Below are 25,832 nucleotides of genomic sequence, written 5' to 3' on the forward strand. Positions count from 1 at the left end.
TGATATTTCTACCATACCAGCTTATTAAAAAGGGTTATTCATCCGCTTAAGACACAAGGTAAAACAACAAAATATATCAACGTGGGTGGCAAACTTTCTCATAACCAATGTACTGTATCAGAAAAGAACAAATTACAGGTTGAGCATCTTTAATCTAAAAATCTGAAACCCAAAACGCTCAAAAATCTGAAGCTTTTTGAGTGCCAACATGCCACTCAAAGAAAATCCTACTTGGGCTGGGTACAGTGGTTCATGCCTGTAATCCCAACATTTGGGGGGCCAAGGTGAGAGGACTGCTTGATGCCAGGACTTCAAGAACAGCCTAGGCAACTATGATGGTTAATACTGAGTGTTAACTTGATTGGATTGAAGGATACAAAGTATTGATCCCGGGTGTGTCTGTGAGGGTGTTGCCAAAAGAGATTAACATTTGAGTCAGTAGGCTAGGGAAGGCAGATCCACCCTTAACCTGGTGGGCACAATCTAATCAGCTTCTAGTGAACATAGAGGCCAAAAAACGTGAAAAGGAGAGAAGGGCCTAGCCTCCCAGCCTACATCTTTCTCTCGTGCTGGACGCTTCTTGCCCTCAAACATCGGACTCCAAGTTCTTCAGTTCTGGGAATCAAACTGGCTCTCCTTACTCCTCAGCTTGCAGACAGCCTATTGTGGGACCCTGTGATCATGTAAGTTAACACTTAATAAACTCCCCTTTATATATCTCCTACTAGTTCTGTAGTTCTGTCCCTCTAAGAAAACCCTGACTAATAGAGAAACAAAGCAAGACCCCATCTCTACAAAAAATTTAAAAATTAGCTGGGCCCAGTGGTGTGCACCTGTAGTCCCGGCTATTCAGGAGGCTGAGGCAGGAGGGTCACTTGAGCCCAGGAGTTCAAGGTTGCAGTGAACCATGATTATGCTACCGCACTCCAGCCTGGGGACAAAGTGAGACCTTGTCTCAAAAATAAAAAAGCTGTCTTGTTGTTTAAAATGTTAATCATTTTCACAAGCAGAGCTTCATTTTGGGTTTAAAAAAGAATTTCACCTATTGTTTATGTATCAGATGGGTCAGGCAGTCCTACTACAATTGAACTAAAATTTACTTAAACGTTCTTGGGTTCTCCTGAACAGAACAAAGCAGAAATTATTGCTAGCAGTATGATAATGAGTATGATATAATACCAAGGAATTTTCTCCAACATTTTAGCTTAATAATAGTTAAATATAGATTTTAAAATTTGTGGCCAGGCGCAATGGCTCACGCCTGTAACCCCAGCAGTTTGGGGGGCTGAGGCGGGCGGATCACTTGAGGTCAGGAGTTCAAAATCAGCCTGGCCAACATAGTGAAACCCCATCTCCGCTAAAAATACAAAAATTAGCCGGGCATGGTGGCGCACGCCTGTAATCCCAGCTACTCAGGAGGCTGAGGCAGGAGAATCGCTTGAACCCAGGAGGTGGAGGGTGCAGTGAGCCGAGATCGCACCACTGCACTCCAGCCTGGGCGACAGAGAGAGACTCCATCTCAAAAAGGAATAAAAAATAAAATAAATAAAATTTGTACAACTGAATTAACACCAATTACAAAAGAAATGATGGCATTTTTACTTCACTGTAATAACTGGTCTTCTTTTATACTCAGATTCCAGAAGGATGACCTTCAGATTTCAGTAAGTTTCCTGTTACGCGTATATAAAAGACTTTCAAATGTAAAACAACGGGCATGGTAAAACTCTTTGGGAAAACTCTGATATAATCTATAATTCTGAGTAGTAATGACTTAAATATAACACCAAGATTCCTTTCTCACCGCAACAGAAGAAAAAAAATTCCATTAAAATGGACTCTAGGGGGGCATCCAAGTTCTGTGGGTTGGAGTGGAATTTTAAAAATACGTAGTTAGAAGTCACATTCCCAATACGCAGGTCCAGTAAATAAATTAGCAAATGAAAAGAAAGTTTGGCAGAGCGTGGTGGCTCATGCCTGTAATCCCAGCACTTTGGGAGGCTGAGGCAGGCAGATCATGAGGTCAGGAGTTCAAGACCCAGTCTGACCAACATAGTGATACCCCAACTCTACTAAAAATACAAAAATTAGCCGGGTGTGGTGGTGTGCACCAGCTACTCGGGAGGCTGAGGCAGGAGAATCACATGAACCCGGGAGATGGAGGTTGTGTTAGTGAGCCGAGATCATGCCATTGAATTCCAGCCCAGGTGACAGTGCGAGACTCTGTCTCAAAAAGAGAAGGGAAGAGAAGAGAAGAGAAGAGAAGAGAAGAGAAGAGAAGAGAAGAGAAGAGAAGAGAAGAGAACTTAAAGGAAACCTCTTACACCACAAGAGACAAGTCACCACACCTCATCAGGAAACAGCAGGTCAATTAGATTGAGCAGCTATGGAGGAATAAGAAAGCTGAGACCGCCGGGCGCGGTGGCTCAAGCCTGTAATCCCAGCACTTTGGGAGGCCGAGACGGGCGGATCACGAGGTCAGGAGATCGAGACCATCCTGGCTAACACGGTGAAACCCCGTCTCTACTAAAAAATACAAAAAAAAAAACTAGCCGGGCAAGGTGGCTGGCGCCTGTAGTCCCAGCTACTCGGGAGGCTGAGGCAGGAGAATAGCGTAAACCCGGGAGGCGGAGCTTGCAGTGAGCTGAGATCCGGCCACTGCACTCCAGTCTGGGCGACAGAGCGAGACTCCGTCTCAAAAAAAAAAAAAAAAAAAAAAAAAAAGAAAGCTGAGACCCTGCTGGCCTGCCCACTTTTCATGTGACCTGAGGCTAGGCCACAGATGCTTAAGGGAATTTATGTTTATTTCATGTGCCTCTCTGTTCACACAGGTCCTTTGTGGACTGTCCCCTTTTCACCTTTAGTATTCCTCTCATTGCATCTCACCGTTCCTTTTGAATGAATGACTGTTTTCTCAGCATTTCTTATCTCTCTGCTTAGATTCCGTCATAGGACTTAGTGCGTACTTCATCTTTCCACATCGCCCACTTCCAGTACTTCTCTAAGTCCTATTTATCCCATTTCCTTCTGCTAAGTTCCCTTCTCACATAAAACAGTTCTCGGCACATCTACTTATCTTCTCACACAAGATACCACATTCCCTTACTACTCAATTAGGTCCCACTTCTTCCAATAAGTTCTTCTTAATTGACTCAGCTACCAGTGACTCACATGGCACTCGCACCCATCATACCACACTCACTTAGTCACTGAGTCAACACTATGCATCTCCCAACCACTGGATACTTCTTACACAAAACTACTTATCTTTTTATGTGTATATCTTGTCTCTCTGACTCCTTAATGACAGAAAGACATTGTGTGGTCATCTATCTATAAGTTTCTTTAATACTTTTTGAGCTTTGAACCAAGTGAATACATTAAGTATTCAAAAAAACTCTAGCAATGTGTCCTGTACATAGAAAGGGCTTCTAGTATGAGAAAAATTGCCAGAAAACATGTAATTACAATTGAGTGTGCTAGATGCTATGATGAGGATAAGCAGAGAGATGAGGCCCCCTAACCCAGCATTTAAGGGAGGGCAAGTCAGAAAAGCCTTCCTGGGAAGAGGTAAAGGGACAGAGTCCCAAAGACCTACAGGGAAACAGATAAAAAGTTAGTGGAAATAGTGAGAAATCGAAAATTAAGCTGGGCTTTACAGTACACAGTCTCACCTGTGTTTAGCTGGAGGGTGGTTTAAGAATTTTAAGGCAAGAAAGGCAGGAGCATCTAAGGTGAGTTTTGAGGTCAAGTTCGAAGGCAACATTCTGTTTTTCTAATTTAGCCTTGACTGCTTAACCTATAGACCAGATCTAGTCATTTTCCTTCCTCAACAACCTTCCATCAAGCATTTCCTGTACTGTGATGGAGCAATCCCATAATAGGTATAAACAAACAAACAAAAAAACAGAACTATGTGGTACATGGTCTGCTATCATTTATGTAAAAAAGGGACAAAATAAAAACATACACAGCCTTTTTACGTATATAAAACATCTCTGGAAAGATACCCAAAAAACTAGTAATATCTGTCACAAAGAGAACTAACTAACTGGGGGACTGGAGGATGGGGTGAAAGCGAGACTTTTCACTACATGCTCTGCAATACTTTTGGGGCTTTGAACCAGAGAAATATATTAGGTATTCAAAAAACTTAAATACTTGCCTTCCCCAATAAAAGCCTTTCTAACTTCCCCACCACCACACTTTTTAGCATGGCGTTCAAGGCCAATCTTACCATTTTCATCTCATGTCTGATTATAACTTTTTTTTAGATGGAGTCTTGCTCTGTTGCCCAGGTTGAAGTGCAATCTTGGGTCACTGCAACCTCTGCCTCCCGGGTTCAAGTGGTTCTCCTACTTCAGCCTCCCAAGTAGCTGGGATTACAGGCATGCGCTGCCACACTCAGCCAGGTTTTTTTGTATTTTTAGTAGAGCTGGGATTTCACCATGTTGGCCAGGCTAGTCTCAAACTCCTGACTTCAAGTGAACTGCCCACCTCATCCTCCCAAAGTGCTGGATTACATGCATGAGCCACCTTGGCCACCCCTGATTATAACCTTTCACACCCTTTGATCCAAGTACTCCACTTTTCTCACTTTTGGGCAAGATTTGGAGTGGTGTCTCTAAAATGGTGGCTTCCAAAATGTTTTGACCCAAAGCCACAGTAGGAAATCTAATGTCACAATCTATCATACATAAATTTATGTAACTAAAATAAAATCTTCACAAACCTACACATCATTACTCTATGTGACGCATTCTGATATTTGCTATTTCATTTCTTTTTAAAAAATGCTGGTCACAAACAATCTAATTTCATGAACCCATTAGAACATAAGTACCTTAGTGTAGGTACTTAGGCTCTCTTGCTAGTACTAAGTGCTTTCCATAACCCCAAGGTATCAGTCCAGTTTTGGACACAGTAAGCAGTCATGGATTGAACAAGGAATGACTGTTTACTAAGTACTCTTCATCCTATTACATGCTGGGATGGAAACAGGAATAAGGAGGTGTTTGAGATAAGCTCTATTTTACTCTAGATCTTTGAAATGTACTTTTAGAAATATATTATTTTAAATATTATGTATTTATTATTTATGTATTTTTACATATTATGCATTATGTATTTATTTAACTATTATGTATTTAAATATTTTTACATATTATGTATTACGTGTTTATTATTTACACTAATAAAACACTTTGGGAATCTCTAGAAGTAACAACTATTTGTAATAAACAGATTTTAGATAACTTTACAAGGTTTTTTTTTTGTTTTTTTTTTTTTTTGAAACCTGACTCGCTCTGTCACCTGGGCTGCATTGCAATGGTGAGATCTCCGCTCACTGCAACCTCTGCCTCCTGGGTTCAAGTGATTCTTGTGCCTTAACCTCCCCAGTAGCTCAGATTGCAGGCACGTGCCACCACACCCGGCTGAATTTTGTATTTTTGGTAGAGACTGGGTTTCACCATGTTGGCCAGGCTGGTCTTGAACTCCTGACCTCAGGTGATCCGCCCACCTTGGCCTCCCAAAGTGTTGGGATTTCAGGCGCGAGCCACCGCACCCAGCCTTACAAGTCTTTTTAATAAAACTATCTTTTTACTTAAGCTCCCACTAATTACCAGTAAATATGCCGCCTTAAATCCTTTGAAGGTACTTAGGTATAAAATACAGACATTCTAGCAAGCTTCTAACCCTCATTCTTCCAAATCCCAGCCCTTCCCCTCCAAAATCCACAGGATACATAAAAAAATGTGTCTTTCTTCACAAGGATGAGCTAAAAAAAAAGTGTCTGAAAAAAAACACACTCCAAAAATATATATAAACATGTAGCAAATGACATATGCAAATATTTACTGAACAACAGACAATAAAAAAGATACTGAATTTCCGCCAGGGTGTTGAACTCTGGTCACTGGTCTAAGGAGTGGAGTCTTATTTTTCAAGCTATGTTTACAGATAGTAATTAAAGTACATAACAAAAATTCAACAACTGATATAGCAATAGGATCTACATTATCTCTCTTTTTATGTCAAATAAAAATGGCTAAGATACTCTAAATATTCAAAAACTAAGAATCTATTTAAAGGAAACCAACTATACTATGAAACCTAAACTCCTTTTCTTTTTACTTCCAGTAAACAGGGCTTAAATAAGACTGAAAAATTATCAAGGACAAAGAATTTATAAGTGCACATTTTAAAATTTTTTAGTATTTAATAATCTACTGTATATTTCAAAATAACTTAAAGAGTAGAATTTTAGTTGTACATTTTAAAAAACAGCAACAATAGTACTGATTAACGATTCAGTAAAAAGAGAAATACATAATGCATAATAGAGTAAGCTTTAAGACACCAACAGGGTGACAAAAGTTACATAGAATCCAACTGCTAGTCATCAACAATGCTAAGAATCTAACTGCTTTCTTATAATCACTGACTGCTTAAGCAACCAGATTTTACAATGGATAATCTATACTATTTGATGCTAGTCCTGTGGTCATTTACTCTATAAGTGAATCATTAATAAAGGTTCATCATTTAAGGTTTATTTCACAAACAGATAACTACAGTTCCCATTAATAATAAATAAAATTATTTTCATCAGAATTGAAGTATGAACTAGGCTTGACTTTAAAAACAGCTAGAGATTTATAGGAAAGATAAATGTTATACACTCCTGTACAAACTTCCAGCATCTCCAAAAAAGGTAGCTGATCTTAAACACTGTACTAGGCCAGGCATGGTGGCTCATGCCTGTAAGCCCGGCACTTTGGGAGGCCAAAGCAGGATGACTGCTTGAGGCCAGGAGTTCGAGAACAGCCTAGGCAACATAGCAAGACCCTCATATCTCTATTTAAAACAAAACAAAACAAAACACTGCGACTACTCACACAAAAGTTGAGAACATGAGCTCATAATAGGATTATAAAAATAATCCTATTTAAAATATTACTTATTAATAGTAAAAAACTCACCAAAACCAAAATTCCAACTGTACGATACCACATGTGAAAACAGGACACATTCTTTGTAAGTGTAGAGGGACACTGTTCCTAGAGAGTTCCTGTCTTTTTCTATTATGTTTTTCAATTTCGCTAATGGTGTCTACTGAAGCACATTTGGAATGTAATCTATTTATCAGCCAGCTGCTCTGGCCCAGTGTAGATTTAGAATTTAAAATCATGTGGCTTCAGAGCTCTAAAATAAAATGTAATTTTAAAATAAAGATTTCTTTTCTAAAGACTCAAATATTTACTAGCACTGATGACACATACCAATGCATAGCCGGGACTGTGATAATTACTTTTTTGCGATATTTCATTTACGTCTAAAAAACCTTGCCATGTAAGTAGCCATTAGTCTCACCATCTTATAAATGAGGAAACCAAGACTTAGAGAAGTAACTCGCCCAAAGTTATATGACAAGTGACAGATTTGTAACCTAAGGCAGGCTGAACAGCTCAAAAGTCAGTGCATTTAATCAGTCTTACTGGTAGTCAATCAAAAACAAGCCCGCAAACAAACAGAACAGTCAAATGAAAACATATAATCACTGCCTCACACCCACAGGATCTCAAGGTTGTCAAGGAAAGATAATTTTAAAACTCAGGTCCAATTCTAATTTAAAATTACTTTAAAAAGACAATGTTTGCTTACTGCAAGTGTACTTAGAACAGCATGTTCTTTTATAGAAATTAAAAACTTAGTAGGCAGTACATGCAACCCACACTAGGGACTTCCATACTTAAAGATTTAAAGCAAAATGTTTTTTCTTGCAGAAGTAAGTTCTAAGTAGATATATGCCAGTAAGTGTTTACTTCAGAGAAAGAGAGTAGGACACGGGTTTGGAGAACTTTTGTATAACTACATATTTCCACATTATTTCGATTTTAGAAGAGAAGAGTACTTTTTCTTATTTTTTTATTTCCCACTCAGGTAGATTGACAGAGTACTTCTAATTACGTTTCAATGAGTTAAAATCAAACAAGCACCTGAAGTCCAGATTATATGAAATAGCTTTACCTCCTTTATCCTCCTTTTTGAACTTGAACATCTCAAAATAATCTTTCTGAGAACAATCCAAAGGAACATTTATAAAATTAAGGTCAAAAACAGTAAAAGAGCTAAAAACCAATGCTTTTGAATTCATTATAGCAAAAGCAGTAAGGTATTATAAAAAATGCAAACAGTGAAGTTATAAGACTTGTGACTAGGCTAAAAGAAATGCAACTGAACAACAGCAGGTAAAACAAAGTACAAGAAAACAAAAACGAAAGATGCAAGCTCTATGCTCTTGAAACGAAAAGATTTAACAGAATCAATATATCAGGAAAAATATTTTCAAAGCAAAAGCTCTGGAAAAATATTCAAGGTAAAGTAAATAGGGTTCATTAACAACTACAATAAACATTTGTTATAAATATGGAATATATAAAATAACACATTATTGAAATTAAATATGCTGTATACCAGCATATCCAAATAAACACCATATACTATCCAAATAAACACCACTTATGCATGCACAGATAAAAATACTACTTCAATGATAAAGAGCTTTTTCCCTAAAGTAAAACAATTTAATTGCTTCAAACACTGCACTACAGTGGTATTCAAAGTACCAGGGTATATTAGTGAGGTAGTACAGGAGTAAAAGTGCAACGAACTAGAAATCCAGCATCTCAGTTTGAGTTGCCCCTGCTCTGCCAATATGTGACTCTGCCAATATGTGACTCTGGGCAGGTTATTCAACTTCTCTGAGACTCAGTCTCTTCATCAATAAACTGGGGATAGGCCGGGCGCGGTGGCTCACACCTGTAATCCCGGCACCTTGGGAGGTGGAGGCGGGTGGATCACTTGAGGTCAGGAGTTCGAGATCAGCCTGGCCAATATGGTAAAATCCTATCTCTACTAAAAATATACAAATTAGTAGGCCGTGGTGGCAGGTGCCTGTAATTCCAGCTACTTGGGAAGCTGAGGCAAGAGGATCACTTGAGCCCGGGAGGTAGAGGCTGCAGTGAGCCGAGATCATGCCACTGCACTCCAGCCTGAGTGACGTAGTAAGACTCCATCTCAAAAATAAATAAATAAATAAATATAAATAAAAAGTGGAGATAGTAACTACTACCCTACGTACTCCAGAAAGGGTTTTCGTAATGCTTATATGAGATAATACAAGATGAATCCCCTTTGCAGGCTGTCACAGACACCACAAAGAAAAATATTGGACCACATGCTCTCTTAAGGCCTTTCCAAGTCAGTTTCATATTTTGACTTTTATTGTTGTACATTTTAGGAGACACACATATAATATGCCAAAAGAGCCATATGAAACGGGCTTATTCTTAAGTAACAGCTTAGTACTACAACTATTAGCTGACATTTCCATAGCATTACAATGTTTATAATGTTACATGGCATTATTACTATGTGTTGTGCACTGATTTGAGTATTTTGCGTGTACTGACTAATTTTCACAGCAACAGAAACCGGTGATCTCAATTGACATATTACAAGTGAAGAAGCTATACTGTGGCTTGTAAAAAAGCATGACTCGTGATATCATCATATTTGTAAGATTATAGTGCCTGGAGGTTTTTTCCACAAATATCTTATTTGATTCTTATAAGCAACCTTGTGAGATAGGTAGGGCAAATTATTATTTCCTCTACTTTAGAGAGGAGGAAATTTAAATTGAGAGGGACGGCTGGGTTTGGTGGCTCATGCCTGTAATCTCAGCACCTTGGAAGGTTGAGGTGAGAAGACTGCTGTAGCCCTGGGGTTCAAGACCAGCCTGGGCAACATAGCAAGACCCCTATCTCTTAAAAAAACAGGAAAAAAACTGAGAGGGCTTTAGTACCTGGCCCAATATTACAAGGGTCACAGCAGTCAAAACTAGATCCCAAACCCATCTTCTGACTCCTAATCCAGGATTTGCCCATCACCATACTAGCTCTGCAACTAAAATATACAAATACTGATAAATCGAACCAACATAATTTCTTACAAGGTACTCATTAATACAAAAATTCAAGCTATTGTACTCTGAAGTACTCTGAAATATCTTTCTTGAGATGGAGTTTTGCTCTGGCTGCCCAGTCTGGAATGCAATGGCGCAATCTCGGCTCACCGCAACCTCTACCTCCTGGGTTCAAGCAATTCTCCTGCCTCAGCCTCCTGGGTAGCTGGGATTACAGGCATGCACCACCACGCCTGGCTAATTTTGTATTTTTAGTAGAGACGGGGTTTCTCCATGTTGGTCGGCTGGTCTCGAACTCCTGACCTCAGGTGATCCACCAGCCTTGGTCTCCCAAAGTGCTGGGATTACAGGTGTGAGCCACCGTGCCCGGCCTGAAGTATCTTTTAACACCAAATCCCTGACACTCTAATGAAAGTAACTTCTTGAATTGGTTGTGTGTCAAATACACAGTAGGGAAAAATTTCTCGGTAGCAAGAGATTGCCATTAGTAACTGCCCTTAACATTATATTTAAGTGTAAGGACCCATTTGCTAAGTAAAGAATCTGAACCTCAGACTAAGCTGCTGGACAACAAACTGCTGCTCATTTCTGGGCTAAGGTGCGTCTTGTAGCCCAGGTATTAGAAAAATGTAAAGAGCAAGAAAAAGGAATAGCAAAGTCTACTATTAAGAAGGAGGTAAAATAAAGGATATGAATAATATCTGCATGTCTTGAGGCCTTTCCTATGGGTAGGTAACACAACTAAGAAACAATTATCACAATAGAACGACATGTCACCAGAAATCAACTTTGGGATTCATGCTATAGGATTTCATTATAGGTAGAACTTCTATTACACCAAGGTACACCTAACTGTAATTCCTCATCAGAAGGGTCAAAGATAAGCACAATTTATACCGGTATGACTGTACCCATAGTTTATGTGAGAATACGTGGTCTAATTAAAGAGTTCATCAATTAATTGAGAAACTAAAACTAGAAGGGAACCAAAAGTCTACTTAAGAACCTATTTCAGAAAGCAAAATCAATATATATCCCACCTTAATTTATGTTAATCAAATCTGGTTATGCATATTAATACATACCTGGTACAGTTCTTCTAAATTGTACTTAATTGAAGTACTATTCTGAATAGCTTCCACTGCTTCTTTCAGTTTTTGCCAGGTTTCATCTGTGTAGTTTTCTGGTAATTTAGGCTTATCTAGATGATATGTAAAAGGTTGGTATCAGAATACCATGTCAGATACAGTAACCAAAGATCAATAAAATACAACAGCATTACTCTATTTTTAGGGTAAATTATGATCTTTATAACTATCACACCTAATCATTAAAGTAACCACTGTATTTAAGCTTAATATAAAGAATAAAATTTGAAATGTCATAATACTATTTAAGTCATTTTGACTCACCTATTAAAATTGAAGGTGAGGTTTTTCTCCTATTGATTGTATTGCTTCAAAAAAATAAAAATTCAAGAATGACCATAAAAAACAACAATCCTGATCTTACTTCATCATGTGTAAAACCTAAGTCGACATGAATTTTTAACCTGAGATTTAAAATACTGCCTATGTGCAAGGTACTTTATAAACCTCTTAATCTTCCCAACAATACCCTGAGGAATCTATTTTACAACCGAGGAAACTGAGGCTGGAACTCATTTAGTAAGCTTGCCCAAGGTCATCATAGCTAGTCAATGGCAAAGCTGGGATTCTAATCCAGGTCTGTTTGACCCCCAAATTTATGCAGCATCTATAGAAATGGAAATATCTTAACTCCATGTAGTTTTAAACTACATTTATGAGCAGAGTGAAATTTTTAAAGATTGAAACATCCAAATGACTCCAGAAATCATGTTGCATTTTCAGAATAGAAAGAAACACCTTACTCTAGGCTTTAAACTTCACTGACTAGCAATGAGTGTGGGGAAAAAAGTTTTAATTAGAACATCCAAATGCCTTAATATGCTTTTATCTTAGGAGGGAGAGAAAAAAATCTCTGAAACCAATTTGAAAATGCAACCAGGATCATAACTCATTTAAAAATATTTGGCTATAAAAATACATATATTTTTAAGTGAAATAATGAACACGTTAGTCAATTACAATTCATATTGACTTCAGAAAGCTCTACTATTAAATCATAAACTGAGAACCTGGGTATGGGAAGGTAGTGATATAAAAAAGAAAGAGTTAAAAATAGACAACACCATAGCCCTCTGCTTGAGACAAAATAGAGCACATTCCTGATTTCCACTCAATGTTAAAAACACAAGCATAGAGAACCTGATCTTCTCAATACTAATATTCAGCCACAAAGCACTTATCTCATAAATATTACTTAAGTTCATTCATTTACTTCCCTATTTAATAAACACTGTAGCACTGATTACCTGGCAGTTAAGGGTGTTGAAAAGTCAGTCAGAAAAACAGAAACACATTCAACAGATAAAAATTCAGCTCAAATACAGTTTTAAAAATTGCTTATTTTATATTTGCATCAATGCATTCATAATACTCTCCTCACATATCTCAAACACGGTCTGAACAAATTTTCCTAAAAGCTGCAAGTCGATACTTTAAAATCCATTTTAGTGATGGAAAAAATAGATGTAGTAATTGTTCCTATCTTTAGACTAGTGGTACACAGACTTACTACTTCTGTGTATACACAATGTTTTTCACTTTCAAACCCTACCTTTGGAAAGAAATACAGAGAACATAAATTTTTCTTCTAATATTGCTTCCAAATGAGTTTCATGAATACAGTGTAAATCTAATTATAAATATTATTTGAGCACAAAAAGATCACTATTGCTACCTGCATTTCTAGGCATTGGATAATGTGGCCTACTGAAGCATAAAAATAAAAATCCCAGCAGTGCCAAGGCTCGCTATGCACCTGAAATAAATAAACCTCTTTAGAATACAAATTTCTCACCTGTAAAATCCGGATCAATCATACCGATTGTCAGTGTTATAAGGAATAACAGATTAAATACAATAGGCTGAAAAAAAACCTCAAAATACTGCACAGAAACACCCGGTGTATGCTTCAGCACAAGGATCCTAACCACCCCCGGAAAATGAACCCTCCACCAAAAAAGGACCTCCCCTCCACCTCATTGATTATGCATAAAACATTAGGCCACCTCCAAACTGTTTAATATATTAACATAAATAGAGCACGTGACCCCTCGAGTGTCAAATCCTTATTAGGTGATTATGGATTTTGGCCTTGGTTACCTTTAAAGTTCTTGATCACTAACTTCTTAGCAGAGCCAGGCTTGCTGTTAGCAAAGCTAGAGACGGTGGTAGAAGATTTGGCTAGGCCGTTTGCATGATGCACCGAAGCCACAGAAGAGATTAATATACTCTTATTTTTAAGTTGCTGCTGCTGAGATGTTGCAGCAGTTGGTGAAGATGAGGAGGAGGAGGAGGAGGATTCCTCAGCCATCTTCGCATCAAACCCTACAAACTCCAGGGTGTCTTCAAAACGCAGCTTCTTCTGTATCGGTACGTGGCTGGAAGCAGCCACTGAAACCCCCAGGCAGAAGGACGAGGTTGAAGGGGATGCCGAATCCCTGGGTTGTAAAGGAGGAGTGGAAGAGGAGGAAGAGGTGGAATCAAAGTCTTCTCTCTCGTTACTACTGTTACTGCTGCTACTGCTGCTGCTGTTTAACTTTCTCTTCTTGGCAGAGGTGGGCGGAGTGGTGCTGGTATTACCATCAGTGGCAGATCTGACCTCCTGAGCAGCAGCAGCAGCTGAGGGACTGGGGGAAGAAAAACCTGTTGGAAACATGAAAATAGCGGGGTCAACAGGCAGAGGAGCATCAAAAACCTACGTTTATATGCCTGCGTGCGTGTAGGAGAGAAGGTGGCAATGCTAGAGGGGGAAGGGAAGAAAGAAGAGAGGAGAAACACAGAGGACGAGAAGGAAAGTGAAGGCGGGGGGGGCTACACCGGGGGAATGGGAGGGTTTGGGAAGGCGGATAGGCTGACACCAGGAGTGAGCAGAACGAGGGGGGAGAGCGAATGAGGAGGCAGACAGGTAAACGGCCGTGCCGTCCCCCTCCCCTGCTTTTCGATCTCTCTCCCCCCCTTTCTGCAGGAGCGACTCAGCGAGTCTGTGAGGCTGCAGCTCCTCCTCCTTTTCTCCCTCTCCCTGGGAGGGGAGAGGCTGTGGTTGGGGGAAAGGGGGAGGGGGAAAGAACCAGGGCTTGTTATTGTCAATAGCACAAGAGGCTAAAGATGGCGCCATTTCCGGTCACGCGGCACCGAGGGAGGGGCGGTGCCAACCTCAGGGATTGGGGGTGAGGGAAGCGCTGCAGCCGCCCGGGGGGCGGGTGAGCTCGCGCGTGAGGGGGCGGCTGGGAAGGGGCGGCTAAAGTGCCCCAGACGCTCGCGTTAGTTCGCTCCGGCTCCCGCTCTCCTTCGCGCTCCCCCTTCCTGGCAGCGCCTTCCTTCCCTGGCCCACCGGGGACTCCCACTCGCTCCTTAACGGTCCCGCGGGAAGCTCCGCGCCGCAGCGCCCTTACCGGAAGTGACTGGGCAGACACTTTTCATAGCGCCCAGATCCCGAAGCCCCCAGGCCCGCAGGACTTGAGTTGGGGGGGGAAGGGGGGAGGGAGAAATTGGGGGGAAGAAAAGTGGATGGGAGGAGGGGGCGGGCCTTCGAGACACCTTCGGAGCTCCTGATTGGAGCTTTCTGAAGGCGAGGGGGTGGGGGGGGGGTGGCGGGAGGAACGGGGAGGAGCGGGAAGGAGCCTCGGGGAGGGAAGGTAGTGACGGCGAGGGGCGGAGTGAGCTAGCTGGGAAAACGGAGGAGGAGGAAGAGGAGGAGAGAGGGAGGGACGAAATAAAATGTAAAGGTCCGGGAGAATGGAAACTTTGAAAGAGATAAAGGAATAAGGAGTGGTTGCAAGGCTAGGGGAGTAACCCTAAATAGAGGAAAACATAATCATGCTATTATGCCCGTTACTGGAGAGGAATGTCCCGATGTTAAGATAGGAAAGGAGAAGAAAACGAGCTAAGATAGGAAGAAAAGGACTTTTTGATTCGGTGCCGCTATAAATTGTTTCTCTTTTATCTCAAGGCACCACAGACCCAAGGCTGAATAAGGCCTGAGTTTTGATGCCTTTCTCTTTCATGTAGCTGTAAATCCTTTTATCTTCCTACCAGGAGCATTTTCTAAGCTGGCTGGCCAAATTAAGGGTGTATTCTAAGGCGAAGAAATAGAAAGGTAACTAACCACTCACCCACTGAGCACTGTGCCCAGGACCGTCCTAACCCCCACTCTATCAGTCCTTAACTCTAATTTATAGACCAAAGCTAAGACCCACTTCCTTCTTTTGCCAAATCTCAGCTTACACGCTGTCCCAAAGGAGACATTTTAGAACAATATTGGCAAAAGTTAATGTTTTCTACCAATGTGTTTCATGAGCCCCCGCTTTACATTTGATGACTGATTTTAAAAATCTTTAAATTTAGTTAAATTAGCAACAATCAACCTTGTAAATTCCCTGTTGGGAGTTTTTACTTAACCTTGGGGCATTCTCAGAGGGAGGTAACACAATGTCAAATAGAACTAAATTTGCCAACCTGTTGATCATTCTAACTGCAAAAGCATTCAGTGAGCATGTATGGTAAGACACTATGCAAGGTCTCTGCCCTTGAGAAGCCAGTAAGGGAAGATAGTTTCAAAACTAATTTCCATAACAATACTATGACAGATATACAAAGTGCTGTCAGAAGAGGCAAAACAAGAAATTTGGGGGAAATCTGGAATAGGAATAGTTTTACAGAGATTGTGTTTATGCTGTGCCTCAAAGTGGGAGTTGCCAAAAAGACAAGAGGGAACAGGATGAAAGGCATTTTGGGGAATGGAAACAAGGGCAAAGCAAGGAGTGAAAGGGCCTGGCCTGTTTATGGAAACATGGAAAGTGCAGTGAGGCTGGGAAGTAGGATGTCTAGCTGGGAGTAAGGAAGATGAGGCTCAAAAGGGCCTGGCACACCAAGCCAAGAATTTGGAGTCTACTCTGTAGGCAATCATAGATAGCAGGGAGACAATCCAGCAAGCAGAGCTTTTACAAACCAGGAGTGACAGGATTGTGAGTGGAGTAAAAGCAGCTTGTATGGTATAGCTTGTGATAGGTGAATCAGAACCCTGCAAATAAATAACTTTCTAACTTTGTTTAAACAGGCCTACTTGTTTTTGTGTCTTGAAAAGTCCCTGATTAAAATGCAAATCAACCTTTGGCATTATTAAACGATATCATTGCTATTTGATGACAGCCTGCTGAAAGCAAGGCTCTAATGGAACTTAGAACCCAAGGCCCCTGAGAAGGGAGACAGGGGCCTGAAAAGGGACAGATGGAAGCACTCCTATCTGTTTTGAATATACCACATAGGTTTTTTGGTTTGGTTTGGTTTGGTTTTGGAGACAGAATCTTGCTGTGTCGCCCAGGCTGGAGTGCAGTGGTGTAATCTTGGCTCACTGCAACCTCTGCCTCCTGGGTTCAAGCGATTCTTGTGCGTCAGCCTCCTTGAGTACCTGGGACTACAGGCGCATATCAGTATGCCTGCTAATTGTTTTGTATTTTTAGTAGAGTCAGGGTTTTGCCATGTTGGCCAGGCTGGTCTCAAACTCCTGGCCTCAAGTGATCTGCCGCCTCAGCCTCCCAAAGTGCTGGGCCTACCATATAGTTCTTGCTGCCCAAATAGAAACAGTAAACTCTTAAGGCCAGGAAAGATGCCTTAAAACATTGAGTTTTCCTTTATCGTGTCTCACATTTCACAAAACTCTGAACTACTGTAAACGCAGGGTAAATACTTATTGAATTAACTATTTCATCGCATGTGAATAAAATAATGCTGTGTCTTTATAAGGGAGGATTAACTGGCTCATTTTCAGGATTTAATGAACACAGTTGTTTGTTCTAATTCATGTAGTTAAATTCTTTAGGAGGGTATATGAAGTACTAGCCATTTAAAAAATTACAAATATTAGTGCAACTGAAAGGGAATGGACATAAAGATAAGAGAAAGCTGCTTTTGCCATACAAAGATAAACTTTTCTACTAACCTAAATGAGAGCTGAGTCCTGTTAATATATAACTACATTCTAGTAATAATAGTTCCCTATCTCACATGGTTATCTAAGCCCTTCAGTCTTCTGAGTTATATCTTGGTTTTAAAAAGCACAGATCCGGCCACATGTGGTGGCTCGTACCTGTAATCCCAGCACTTTGGGAGGCCAACGTGGGTGAATCACATGAGACCAGGAGTTCCAGACCAGCCTGGCCAATATAGTGAAATCCCGTTTCCACTAGAAATACAAAAAGGAGCCGGGCATGGTGGTGTTCGCCTGTAATCCCAGCTACTCAAATGGCTGAGGCAAAAGAATCCCTTGAACCTGAGGCAGAGGTTGCAGAGAGCCAAGATTATACCATTGCACTCCAGCCTGGGCGACAGAATGAGACCTTGTTACAAAACAAACAAACAAACAAACAAACAAAACAAGGCTAGATGGCTCAGGCTTGTAATCCCAAAACTTTGGGAGGCTGAGGCGGGTGGATCATCTGAGGTCAGAAGTTCAAGACCAGCCTGGTCAACATGGCGAAGCCCCATCTCTACTAAAAACACAAAAATTATCCAGGCACGTTGGAGGGTACCTGTAATCCCAGCTACTCAAGAGGATAAGGCAGGAGAATCACTTGAACTCAAGAGGTAGAGGTTGCAGTTAGCTGAGATTGCACCACTGCACTCCTGCCTGGGCAACAGAGCAAGACTCTGTCTCAAAAAAACAAAACAAAACAAAACAAAACAAAAAACCTCCCAAGTTGGTTTGTAAAATATCTTTTACATCAAGAACCAACTAACTGAGGCTAGCTGAAGAACAGAAGCATATATTCTATACACCCAAATGTTTGCCAACCAACGTTAAACACATTCTCAACATTAAAATACATTTTCAAGGTTGAACTCATGGGAGCCACACTAATCAAGATGTGTAATGTGGGACACCATACAATTATAGCCATTATCAGACTAAACCAGACTGGGCACTTAACACATATTCCATATTTAGGATCTTTCATCTTGTGAGTTCAACTCATACCTTAGAAACATTAATTAAACTTTACAATGCTGCCACATGAGGTGTAGTTATTATTGGCCGCCTTTTAACCAAGCTGTTTATAAAGGTAAGTATATGCGTAAAGGAAGAAATACAAAGACAGGGGACTTGCTTTTATAATGTCAATTCCTTTATTTCTGTGGACATCTCCCTAAAAAGGCAGAGTGTAACCCATTTCCCCTTTTTGATCACAGGGATTCCCCAGTGTGCTTGGGGAATCAAGATGTGTAATGTAAAATGCCATACAGTTATAGCCATCTGAGGTGCTTTAGGTCCTCTCCAGATATCTCATACCAGTGGCTTGCCACTAGACAGACCCTCCTAGAAGCCTTCTTATCCAATGGGTGGGATTCTCCTTAGGAATGGGAGAGACTGCTTGCCCAGGAGAATCTGAAGATCTTTCTGAGAATGCATAAAACCAAAACAAAACAAAACAGAAAAAACGGCTGGGCACAGTGGCTCACGCCTGTAATCCCAGCACTTTGGGAGGCCAGGGTGGGTGGATCACTTGAGGCCAGGAGTTTGAGACCAGCCCGGCCAACATGGCGAAACCCCGTCTCTACTAAAAATACAAAAATTAGCCAGGCATGGTGGTACACACCTGTGATCCTAGCTACTTGGGAGGCTGAAGCAGGAGAATCGTTTGAACCCAGGAGGCAGAGGTTGCAGTGAGCCAAGATTGCACCACTGCACTCCAGCCTGGGTGACAGAGTAAGACCTTGTTACCAAAAAAAAAAAAAAAAAAAAAAAAAAAAAAAAAAAAGTGTAAAAAAAAAATACTGCTAGGTAAAAGGCAGTCCATTTTCTTCATCTACTTTTCTGAAGGACCATCTTTGAAGCACGAAAATACAGAGAAGGCAAACTAAGCAATGCTGAGATGGTAAAGATTGTATCATAATAAGGGCTTTGTTATGCTGTCAACACCAATGGGCTGCTGAGGAGGCCAAAGCTCAAGCAAAAATAATCCAACTACACAACGTGAATTCATCCATTTCCCATCTTGGGATTGCTATATAAAAGCAAGGAAAGTAATAACATGTGCTGAACCTATGTGCTAAGTAAAATGTAAATAGATAACACAGATTTCGTGTGTGTGTGTGTGTATGTATATATATTTTTTTTTTGAGACGGAGTTTCGCTCTTGTTGCCCAGGCTGGAGTGCAATGGTGCTATGTCAGCTCACTGCAACCTCCGCCTCCTGGGTTCAAGTGATTCTCCTGCCTCAGCCTCCCAGGTAGCTGGGATTGCAGGCATGCAGCACCACGCCCAGCTAATTTTGTATTTTTAGTAGAGACAGGGTTTCTCCATGTTGGCCAGGCTGGTCTCGAACTCCTGACCTCAAGTGATCCGCCCACCTCAGCTTCCCAAAGTGCTGGGATTACAGGTATGAGCTACCGCGCCCAGCCAGATTTCATATTTTTAACAAAATTGTTTATCTTACATCGCCTGAAGTTACTGACTTGGTACATCAACCATTCAAGCACTTCTTTCCTTAGCTCAGAGATTTTATCTGTCATACCTGTGAACCATCTGGAAAGCAGATTTAAGGACTAAAAGTTAGAGATAGGCTGTTTTCCCTGAGGGTCTGGGAGTGGGGAGCCAGACCAGCCACAGTTGACTTCTTCCTTGGGTGCTGCCAAGCACTTGCTTATTATGGAGTTGCTGGGCCTATATATATATTTGGCGAGCTGATGTGCCATGGCATGGGCCTATTTTTAACATTCTGTTTACTTTATCAATGTCTCTCAAAGTCCCTCCAACCCCACCCTGCTCAATGTTTGATCTAATGTCATTCAGCTTTTCTTTTTCTCACAGACAAGGCCAGTTTAGATTTTTTTTTTTTTTTTTTTTTTTTTTTTTGAGACAGTCTGGCTCTGTCACCCAGGCTGGAGTGCAGTGGCGCAATGTCGGCTCACTGCAATCTCCATCTCCCAGGTTCAAGTGATTTTCCTGCCTCAGCCTCCCAAGTAGCTGGGATTACAGGTGTGCGCCACCACGCCCAGCTAAATTTTTTGGTATTTTTAGTAGAAATGGGGTTTCGCCATGTTGGCCAGGCTGGTCTCGAACTCCTGACCTCAGGTGATCCACGCACCTCGGCCTCCCAAAGTGGTAGGATTACAGGCGTGAGCCACTGCACCCAGTGCCAATTTAGATTTAAATCTGGGGTTCCCAACTCACCATACAATAGAATGACCTGGGAGTTGTTTTTGTTTTTTAATCTTTACCCAGGTCCAAACCTAGTCAGTCCAATTCAATCAGAATCTCTGCGAGGAGGACCTCAATTATCAGTATTTTTAAGAAGCTCTTGGCCAGGTGCGGTGGCTCATGCCTGTGCCTGTAATCCCAGCACTTTGGGAGGCCGAGGCAGGAGGATTGCTTGAAGCCAAGAGTTCAAGACCAGCCTGGTCAACAAAACGAGACCCTATCTCTATCAAAAAATAAAAACAAAAAATTAGCTGGCTGTGGTGGCACATGCCTGTAGTCCCAGCACTTTGGGATGCTGAGGTGGGAGGATTGCTTGAGCCCAGGAGTTCCAGCTGCAGTGAGCTATGATGGTGCCAATGCACTCCAGCCTGGGTGACAAAGTAAGACTCTGAAGCGGGGGGGGCGGAAAGCAGCTCTCCAGGTAGTTCTACATACCTCCAAGGTTGAGAAACCGTAGTTGTAGGTGAAGTAAGTATGCCTTGTGATTTGAATGGGGCTGATAAGCCCTTATATTCCCTTTAATGCCTGAAATGTCATGATTATTTATTCACTCATTTGGATAACACATTGCCTCCTTCTCTAGGAATCTTTTAAAGTGCAAATTAGCCAAGGAGACTTAGTTCCTAACCCTTTAAGGTGAATGCCTCTTGGAGGAAAAAGGCTAATAGGAAAGTCCTAGGAGCCTGTAGGTAAACAGAACTAGGAGAAGCCACTGCAATAGGGAGTGGTGAGAGGTGAAGTTGCCAACCAGGAAGGAAAGATTTCTGAGAGTACATTTTGCTGACCTCACAGTATTGCCTAGGGCCAATCCTGCTTTTTGATGACTGCATATTTAAAACCTAATCAAGTTTGACAGCTTATCTAAGCCGCCAAAATCATACTAAAATAAAATTTAAATATTTTTATAAGCAAAGCAGAGAGCAGAGATTGGGTATGTAGGTTTAGAGCTATCCCTAAATGCCCAACTTTTAAATTATCACTCACCTTAGGGAAGTTTCTATTACCAAATCATGTATTTTTCCTGCTTCTATTACTAAATGTCCTTTATTCCCACCAACAGCATTATTTCTGTCTCCAATTCCTTTGGTCATTCAACAAAAATGTATTGAGCAACTACTCTCAGCAAGGCATGGTGCTAGACGTCGTGAGAGAATACAGAATAACACAAAATTCAATTTGCAGTTGATTTCACAGTTTTCCAAAGCACTTTCACATACAATCTTATTTTATCCTCATAAACACACTATGAGATAGATCAAGTACCATCCCCACTGTACAGATAAGAAATAGGCTCAGCAAAGGAGGTTAAAATTACTTGTTAAAGTCACAAAGCACACAGGCCTAAGTTCAGTTCTTCACTGACTCCAAATACAGTACTTCCCATAGTTTACAGTTTTGTAAGGAGACTCACCATAAAAATAGTCTCAAGTAGTAGACAAGTTAGAAAAAGACGTTCAGAGCCCCACTCACAAAGAGAAAAAAAAAATGAAGAATAAGAAAATAACTCCTTTATTGAGATGAGCCAAATCAAAATGCCCAAAAGGAGACCAAGCTTGCATGCAGTTCAGGCCACCATCAAGCAGATAGGACAAAACAGCAGGCAATGCACATTTAAGGAGATGGTGGCAATTTTGTTCTTGAGAATCAGTTTATTCTCTGGCTGGACCCTCAGCCAGTGGCTGATCTTCACAAGAGGTAGAAACTGGCTGCTTCTCCTGGCCAAATCCAGGAAAACAGTGAAGGAACCCTGCCCGCAGACATATTACGATCTACTCCCTTAGTATACAAAGACAACCCTTGCCCTCCATTCTCAATTGGCAATGTAGGTTTAGAGCTATCCCTAAATGCCCAACTTTTAAATTATCACTCACCTTAGGGAAATTTCTATTACCAAGTCATATATTTGGTGGGTAAGGCACACAATTACAAGACAGAGTGACAAAGGCTGCTATGAGAACGCAGAGGCAGGACACCTGGCCCAGCCTAGGAGGGTGAGGTGGGGTGCAGTGGAGGAAGGGAAGGGAGTTAAGAATAGCTTCCAGAGAAAGAAATCCAATTTAAATCCCCGAGAGTGAGTGGGAATTAGCCAGACAAAGGGAGTGAAAGGGAGCAGGGGGCATAAAGAAAGAAGATAGGAAGCACATTTAAATCCTAAAGGAAGCGAGAATAAGGCACATTCAGGACATTGCAAGGAGACTAGTTATTAGAGTGTAACTTCAGTCCTAACCAGAAACTCTGAAGAGCTAATGAAGGAAATGAAGGCAGCATCCCAATCTCAAGTCTGGTACAGCAATCTTAGGCCTCTTAGCACCAAATCTTACTCATATACCCTGCTTGCTGTTGGAGCTGTGGCTACAGATAACACTTCTTGCCTTGAGCCACACTGGTTCAGGAACTGGATTTACAGGTCAGGCTCACTCTTAGATATAGGAGGTGAGAATCACAAAGGGCGAGAATAGGGTTTGACACGTGCAAAATAAGACAAGGGCAGACTTGATAATAAGAACCACAATACTGGGCAACACTACAGAAATTCAGATGAACTACAGCAGGGTTTGGAAACTACAGCCCATGAACCAAATCCTGTCCTTTACCTGTTTTTGTAAATAAAGTTTTATTGGAACATTGCAATATTTATTTGTCTACGTGTTTTCTGTGGCTGCTCTTGTGGTAAAACAACAGAGTTTAGAGTTTTGAAACAGACCATATGGTCCACAGAGCCTAAAATAGTTCCTACTAGTTCTTAACAGGAAAAAAAATTGCCAATCCTTGCATTTGAATATACTAATTGTTAAAAATAGAGACATGGCACAAAGGCGAAAGTGATTTAGGACATGCTAAGGATTTTCTATTCCTAGTCTGCATGCAGACCTCAAAGGATGGCAAGAGAATATTCTTTGATAAGAAAATGGCTAAATAAATTGTGGTATAGTCACATAATGAAATATTATACAGCATTGAACAATGAATAAATTACAGCCATGTGCATAAGTCTCAAACAATGTTATGTGAAAAACACAAATCACGAAAGAATACCTACAATTTGATAACTTTTAAAATAAAGCTCAAAAATAAGAAAAACTTACAGATATATAATATGGTAAAGGTATTAAAGTATAGAAGGAAAATAGCTGGGTGATATGGCATGCACCTGTCGTCCCAGCTACTTGGGAGGCTGAGGCAAGAGGATCACTTGAGCCCAGGAGTTCGAGACTAGCCTGAGCAACACAGGGAGATAACAACAAAAAAGCGGGGGGAAGTAATTAATATAAGATCCAGGATAGGAGATTGCTCTAGGGGAAGTGTGGGAGGAAAATTTAGGGAAAGGGAATTTGGGTAGATTCAAAAGCATCAGTAATGTTCTAGTTCTTATGCACAGATGATGGAGTCCTGGATGTTTAATAATTATGCTCCATAAATTACACATCATACATCTTTTGTATGTATTAAAATTACACAAGTCACCATAGTGTTTGCAGAAATTTTTTAAAATTAAAAAAATTAAATAAGGCCGGGCGCGGTGGCTCAAGCCTGTAATCCCAGCACTTTGGGAGGCCGAGACGGGCGGATCACAAGGTCAGGAGATCGAGACCATCCTGGCTAACATGGTGAAACCCCGTCTCTACTAAAAATACAAAAAAAACTAGCCGGGCGAGGTGGCGGGCGCCTCTAGTCCCAGCTACTCGGGAGGCTGAGGCAGGAGAATGGCGTAAACCCGGGAGGCGAAGCTTGCAGTGAGCTGAGATCCGGCCACTGCACTCCAGCCTGGGCGACAGAGCGAGACTCCGTCTCAAAAAAAAAAAAAAAAAAAAAAAAAAAAAAAATTAAATAAAAAGGCTTTTTAAAAAAAGTTTCAAGACAGGAAGTGGTGACTTGTTGAAGGCAGACCGTGGCAGTATGCAGAAAGAATAGCTGGCAGAGATAACAAATGACAACTAGGATTGATTTTTGTAACATTTAAGCATACCTTGTGGATTTTTGGAAATTACTTAAGGGCAGAGGATGCACCCTCCAACCTGGTGGAAGAATGGACTCTCTGTGGTCCATAACATGGGGGCTTAACGTTGTAATCTGTATATTAATCATACAAATCCAAACTTAAGGCCGGGCACAGTGGCTCACGCCTGTAATCCCAGCACTTTGGGAGACCGAGGTGGGCAGATCACGAGGTCAGGAGATCAAGACCATCCTGGCTAACACCGTGAAACCCCGTCTCTACTAAAAATACAAAAAGAAATTAGCTGGGCGTGGTGGTGGGCACCTGTAGTCCCAGCTACTTGGGAGGCTGAGGCAGGAGAATGGCGTGAACCCAGGAGGTGGAGCTTGCAGTGAGCCAAGATTGTGCCACTGCACTCCAGCCTGGGTGACAGAGTGAGACTCTGTCTCAAAAAAAAAAAAAAAAAATCCAAACTTAATTTGTAGTATCAGGATGGTGAGATCTAGAGATCTATGGATTACTTGAAAAGGGGAACAGTGTGTACAAAGACATGGAGGCATGAGAAAGATCATAGCCCATTTAGGCAACTGTTTAAGTACAGTTGACCCTTGAACAATTGGGGTTTAAACTGTGATGGTCCATTTATACACTTATTTTTTAAATAAATACAGTCAACCCTCTGCATGAGCTGGTTCCACATCAGCAATCAAACACGGATGGAAAATACAGGATTTGCAGGATTGGAAACCTGTAAATGGAGGGCCAACTTTTTGTATCTGTGGGTTCTGCAGAGCTGACTGTGGGAGTCGAATGTGCACAGATTTTGGTATCTGCAGCGTTCCTGGAGCCAGTTCCCTGCAGATACCTTGAAACAACCATATTACCATGCTGTGTGACTGATGTTCAGTAGGCCTGTGGAGGAATGGTGAGAGATGAAGACAGAGAGGTGGGCTGGGTTCAGATCGTGGCGAATATTGTATGTCACCCTCCAGAGTTTAGATTCTATCTAGTAAGTCATGGGTAACCATTGAAGGGCATCAAATGTGGAAGGGAGTAATATAACCAGAGGTACAGTTAGAAATGTCCAGGTCTTGGCCAGGCACGGTGGCTCATGCCTGTAATCCCAGCACTTTAGGAGGCCGAGGCGAGTGGATCACTTGAAGTCAGGAGTTCAAGACCAGCCTGACCAACATGGTGAAACCCTGTCTTTATTTAAAAAAATACAAAATTAGCCGGGTGTAGTGGCTCATGCCTGTAATTCCAGTTACTTGGGAGGCTGAGGCAGGACAACTGCTTGAACCCGGGAGGCAGAGGTTGCAGGGAACCAAAATCATGCCATATAGCACTCCAGCCTGAGCAACAAGAGCGAAACTCTGTCTCAAAAAAAAAAAAAAAAAAAAAAAAAAAAAAAAAAAAAAAAAAAAAAAAAGAAAAAGAAAAAGAAAAGAAAAGAAAAGAAAAAGAAAAAGAAATGTCCAAGTCTCAACAACCTTTGACTACAAAGTAAGGTGAAATCTCCACTCAGTCCCTGTTCCCCAACTAAATCCAGCCCCCAAAGGTAAT

The 25,832-nt window shown here is 41.2% G+C and overlaps 1 protein-coding gene across 6 annotated transcripts in view; it reads right to left on the reverse strand.

Moving 5' to 3' along the window:
- The window catches only part of CUL4B (cullin 4B), a 36,138-nt gene extending 21,531 nt beyond the window's left edge, over window positions 1-14,607 (reverse strand). For 4 of the 6 annotated variants that reach the window (XM_015444137.4, XM_074029902.1, XM_015444133.4 and 1 more), the window contains exons 1-3: window positions 14,529-14,607; window positions 13,237-13,779; window positions 11,074-11,189 (exon numbers count right to left, since the gene is read on the reverse strand). In XM_015444137.4, coding sequence (XP_015299623.1) covers window positions 11,074-11,189; window positions 13,237-13,779; window positions 14,529-14,556 — 687 coding nt within the window. In that variant the 5' untranslated portion in view covers window positions 14,557-14,607. Of the gene's footprint in view, window positions 1-11,073; window positions 11,190-12,931; window positions 13,133-13,236; window positions 13,780-14,528 lie in introns of those variants that run through there. The other 2 variants (XM_015444136.4, XM_015444138.4) reach the window with 2 other exon arrangements.
- Window positions 14,608-25,832: the final 11,225 nt, after the last annotated feature.

This window comes from Macaca fascicularis, chromosome X, assembly GCF_037993035.2.
Source record: "Macaca fascicularis isolate 582-1 chromosome X, T2T-MFA8v1.1".
In the NCBI taxonomy this organism is placed as follows: Eukaryota; Metazoa; Chordata; class Mammalia; order Primates; family Cercopithecidae; genus Macaca; species Macaca fascicularis.